The sequence below is a fragment of the Petaurus breviceps genome, unplaced genomic scaffold (assembly GCF_028583685.1).
Source record: "Petaurus breviceps papuanus isolate PSGF00001 unplaced genomic scaffold, PetGlider_PUasm1.0 111, whole genome shotgun sequence".
NCBI classification, from domain to species: Eukaryota; Metazoa; Chordata; class Mammalia; order Diprotodontia; family Petauridae; genus Petaurus; species Petaurus breviceps.
Window position 1 is genome coordinate 13,117 of NW_027185600.1, and position 4,652 is coordinate 17,768.

At 40.2% G+C, this 4,652-nt stretch overlaps 1 protein-coding gene across 1 annotated transcript; it reads right to left on the minus strand.

Moving 5' to 3' along the window:
* Positions 1-525: 525 nt before the first annotated feature.
* On the minus strand, positions 526-1,461 carry LOC138157072 (olfactory receptor-like protein OLF3). Its single transcript, XM_069082535.1, has one exon. The coding sequence runs from the start codon at positions 1,459-1,461 to the stop codon at positions 526-528; it is 936 nt and encodes a 311-aa protein (XP_068938636.1).
* Between the last annotated feature and the right edge of the window lie 3,191 nt (positions 1,462-4,652).

A 4,652-nucleotide genomic window follows, 5' to 3' on the forward strand; every position in this document is an offset into this window, starting at 1 on the left:
GAGATTCTCTGATTCTGTGACCCAAACCAATACCCAGCAGTGCCCTGAAGTACGGATCTACAGAAGGCTCTAGTGTAAGCACTGGACAAAATCTCTGAAGAGAGAAACTATCCTTACTGTCCCAGGGCACATCAAATTCACTCTCACATCCCACCAAATGGCAGTGTTGGTGGTCACAGGTTGCCACAACAACCCCCAAGACCTTGCCTTTCTCTCCTGAACTGAAGAATAACTTATGAGACTCACTGACCACCATAGGGTACCAAATAGGTACAGCTCTATGATGAGAAAATAGAGTTCTGACTTATCTTCTTTTTTTTTTGCTTTTTGGAGAGCAATTGGGGTTAAGTGACTTGCGCAAGGTCACATGGCTAGTTTTTGTGTTAAGTGTCTGAGGCCAGTTTTGAACTCAGGTCCTCCTGACTCCAGGGCCGGTGCTCTATTCACTGCACCACCTAGCCGCCCCCTCTTATCTTCTTTTTTCTTGTTATTGGTGGGGAGAGGAATGGATAAATCTTGGAACTGTCATGTTTCTTCAGAGAATGTTTTTAGTGCTTTCCTCAGAGCCCCCATCACCTCCTTGTTCCTCAGGCTGTAGATCATAGGGTTCAGCATTGGGGCCACTGTAGTATAGAATAAGGCAAGCATCTTTTCATGTTCTGCTGAGGAGGTGGCATGGGGTCGCATGTAGGTGAAGATGGTGGCCCCAAAGCAAAGGGAGACCACAGCGAGATGGGAGGCACAGGTCCCAAAGGCTTTGCGACGTCCCTGAGTAGAACGGATACGCAGAATGGCTTTAACAATCTGGGCATAGGAGAAAAGGACCAAAGAGCAGGGTAACATGATGACCACAAAACCTGAGAAGGTCACCATGATCTTGTTGAAGGAAATGTCCACACAGGCCAAACGCAGCACTGCTAGTGTCTCACAGGCAAAGTGATTGATGACGCCTTTATATAGGGGAAGTCGAAAGGTAATGATTGTCTCCATGAGTGAGTTCAGGAAACCAGCAACCCAACAGGCAGCAGCCAGGGCCATGCACAGCCCTCCATGCATGATGACTGTGTAGTGTAGGGGATAGCACACTGCCACATAGCGGTCATATGCCATTGCTCCCAGCAGGAAGAACTCAGTCCCACCCAGTGCCAGTGAGATATAGAGCTGAAAAACACAGCTCTGGAATGGGATAGACTTCTTTGAAGACAGGAAGTGAATAAGCATTTGTGGCACAGTACTGTTCATATAACAAATATCCACAAAGGAAAGGATGCTTAGGAAGAAGTACATGGGGGTGTGGAGTCGGCTGTCCAGCCTGATCAGGTAGATGATAAGGAAATTTCCCAGCATAGTTACCAAATACATGGACAGGAAGAGGACAAAGAGGTAAATCTGAATCTTCCAGTCATTAGATAGCCCTAAGAGCATGAACTCATTCACCCATGTCTGGTTGTTACAGGCCATGTGAGGGTAGTTCTATAAGGATGAGAACAATAATAATGGAATGCTGATGCTTTGGTTCTAGAAGAAAAAATTCTTTCGTGTAAATTGTTGATAAACCCTACTCACATAGGTCAGAAGAATGGAAAGTATTTACATGTTTCAGTTTAAAAACCCAACTTGGGTAGTATGAGATTAATTCCCTTATAACACCACCTTCAGAAGGAAGGTAAAACAACTATTATTTCCATTTTACTGTTGACAAAAACTGAGGCTCAGAAATTTTAAGTGCTTTCCAAGTTTTTACTAGTAACTAGAATTCATTCAGTCAGAGCAGGGAAAACTGATTTTCCCCCATGGACAATATCTGAAAATAGAAATTTCTAAAAATTTGCCATGATCCTTTTTGTCCTGGTATAAGAATGTTATAGTCCTTTTTTTTCTTCCTTGGAATCCCATAATCTCCACTACCCTCTTCTTAGGCTGAAGGGAATTCCCAGTGAAATGTATCCTTGCCACCCAAAGCACTTCAATACTGTTCTTTTTACTCTATCTCAGACTCTGAAAGTGATTCTCCATATTTTTGTGACTACTTTGTAGTCATTGAAATGCCTCTTTCCATTTTAGAAAGAAGATTGCAAATGATAAATTCTGGAATAAAAAAACCCAACAACTCACAAACAACCATTTTGGAAAGAAGCATGGAGAAAGAAATCAATAATAAATTTTCTAGGGATGACCCGCACGAGGGAATGAAGACTTCATTGGCCAAAATCAGTTTTGTGAAACCTGTTTTACAGGCAAGTGAAATCTTGGTCGCTGAACTTAGACGGAGAATAGAGAATCTCAGACCTCCACTTTTTCTTACTCCTATCTAGCTATGCGCTTCCTGTTGAAGGAGAAAAACAGAAATAGTTAGAATTCCAACAAAGATGTACACTGCCTCTCGTTCCTATCAAACCTTTTCAATGAGCTGTCCATATTATCTAAAATATGGAGTATTGGGAGATGAGGCTGTAAAAGAAAAGAGTGGTGCCAGCATATATGTGTGTATGTGTGTAGAAAGTGAATGCTAAGTAGAAAATTTTTAACTTTACTCAAGAAGGAGTAGAGAGTGTTTTGAGCAGATGAGTGAAATGACAGGATTTAAGCATGAAAAATGTTATTTTGTCACTGCTACAAAGAATAGATAGTCTGGGGGAGAGTGAAGATAAGAATTATGTAGTTCTACACTGATGAAGGGGTTGGAGTACTGAGGACCTATATTTGGATGGTGACAATTAGAAGATAGATAAATAGATTTAGAAAAAGGAAGCAATACACTTGGGAACTGATTAATAACAAGCATTTATATGGTGCTTTAAGGTTTACAAAGCATTTTACATATGTTACATTATATGGTCCTCACAGCAACCCTGTGATGAGCTATGAACAAGAGGGGCAGGGAAGTATCAAAAATAACCCCAAAGTTACAAGTGGGAACTATTGGGTGAGTGGCAGGGACAGAGACAGAAATAGTGAAGTCAGAAAGAGAAGATTTAGAGCAGAAAGATGAGTTCAGTTTAGGACATGATGAGTTTGAGGCATTGGTGGGACATCTGAGCGGTGACATCCTTTTGGAGATGTATGTGTATATTGTCTCCCTGATAAAATGTAAGCTCCTTGAGGGCAGGTACTGTTTTATTTTTATCTTTGTATCCCCAGTACCTATCACAATGCTTAACACATACTAGGAATTTAATAAATACTTGTTGATTGATTGAGTCCTTTCCAGAAGTAGTGGATGACCTGTCTAAAATGCATGTAGGTGGGAAAATGCAGAAAAAAATTGAGGAACATCCAAAAGTCCATGTTGGCTGGGCAGTCAAATGCATGGAGAGAAAGAGACTGGAATAAGACTGAAAAGGCAATATGAGTCAGACTGTGGAAGTTCTGAATTGCCAGTTTATTTAGCTAGCTACCTTGGGTGGCATAGATACATGTCCCCATATACAAACTCTTCACCTAAAAACATGCTTGCAGACATCCACTTACTTACCTGCATATATTTAATATATTTAATATTGTGTACACATATTTATTTACCAATTCACCCCTCCATATTCATTCATCTATTCTACCTCTATATAAAAATATACATGGCTATACACACAATCTAATAGCAGGGATGGGGAACCTTAGTGGATTTGTTCTGTGAAGTTCAAATTCAGTCAAAGTGCTGTACTTGACAACCTGGAGGGCCTCATATTGTCTTGAGGTCACAGGTTCCCCACCATGCAACCCTTTTGTAATCACACATACTCAACAAATTCATTAAATGAAATAATAATAATTTTAAAAAACCTGCTGCATCAAGACAACTCAGAATATGCAAAGAGAAGACAGAAAATGTAAACAATAAAAAGGAAGAACAAAAAATGAACGAAACAGAATGGGTAAAAAAAAGGAGAGATGAGAACATAGAAAAGGGTAAGAGAATAAATACATGGTAGCCAAGTAAGACAAGTAAAGTGTGAATGTGGCAGGAAGAGAAGAAAGCAGAGAGCTAGGAGGAGGACAGGAAGGGTCAGATGATGAGACTTTAGGGAAAAGGAAGAAAAATGAGAAATCGGGGAGATATTTCCATGAAAAAGGCAAAAGCAGAAAGAGTTAATGAAGGGAGTCAAAAGAGGAGTGCAGGGGGAATGATAAGAAAGGCCAAATCCATAACCATAATCCCTAAGAAATTTTATATGTCCCTATCATATAGCCAATACTAATAAAACAGTTAGATGGTCTTTTATATTCCTCCAAAAATTTCTTCATGACTATCTTATGAGTGTTAGGGCACAGATGTTATCTCTATTTTGTAATGTTAGTGGAAAGAATGCTGGCCTCAGTCAGGAGACTTGGGTTTGAATGGATTAGCTGTGTGATTTTAGAAAATTCACTTAGTCTTAGTTTAAAAATAGGTATAGGATAGTAATAATACACGCTCTACATGGCTTCATGGATAAAAGACCAGCCTTGGAGACTGGAAGACCTGAGTGCTAGCTCTGCAAGGGATACATATCAGCTGTGCGATCATAGGGAAACTACTTAATTTCCTAGTGTCCCAAGCAGTGCTTTAATGCAAAGTTTCTTACTTAATCTATGTGTGTGTGTGTGTGTGTGTGTGTGTGTGTGTGTGAGAGAGAGAGAGAGAGAGAGAGAGAGAGAGAGAGAGAGAGAGAGAG

Bases quoted from the DNA above. Each gene is read 5' to 3' on its own strand.
- LOC138157072 (XM_069082535.1), bottom strand. From the start codon at position 1,461: ATGGCCTGTAACAACCAGACATGGGTGAATGAGTTCATGCTCTTAGGG.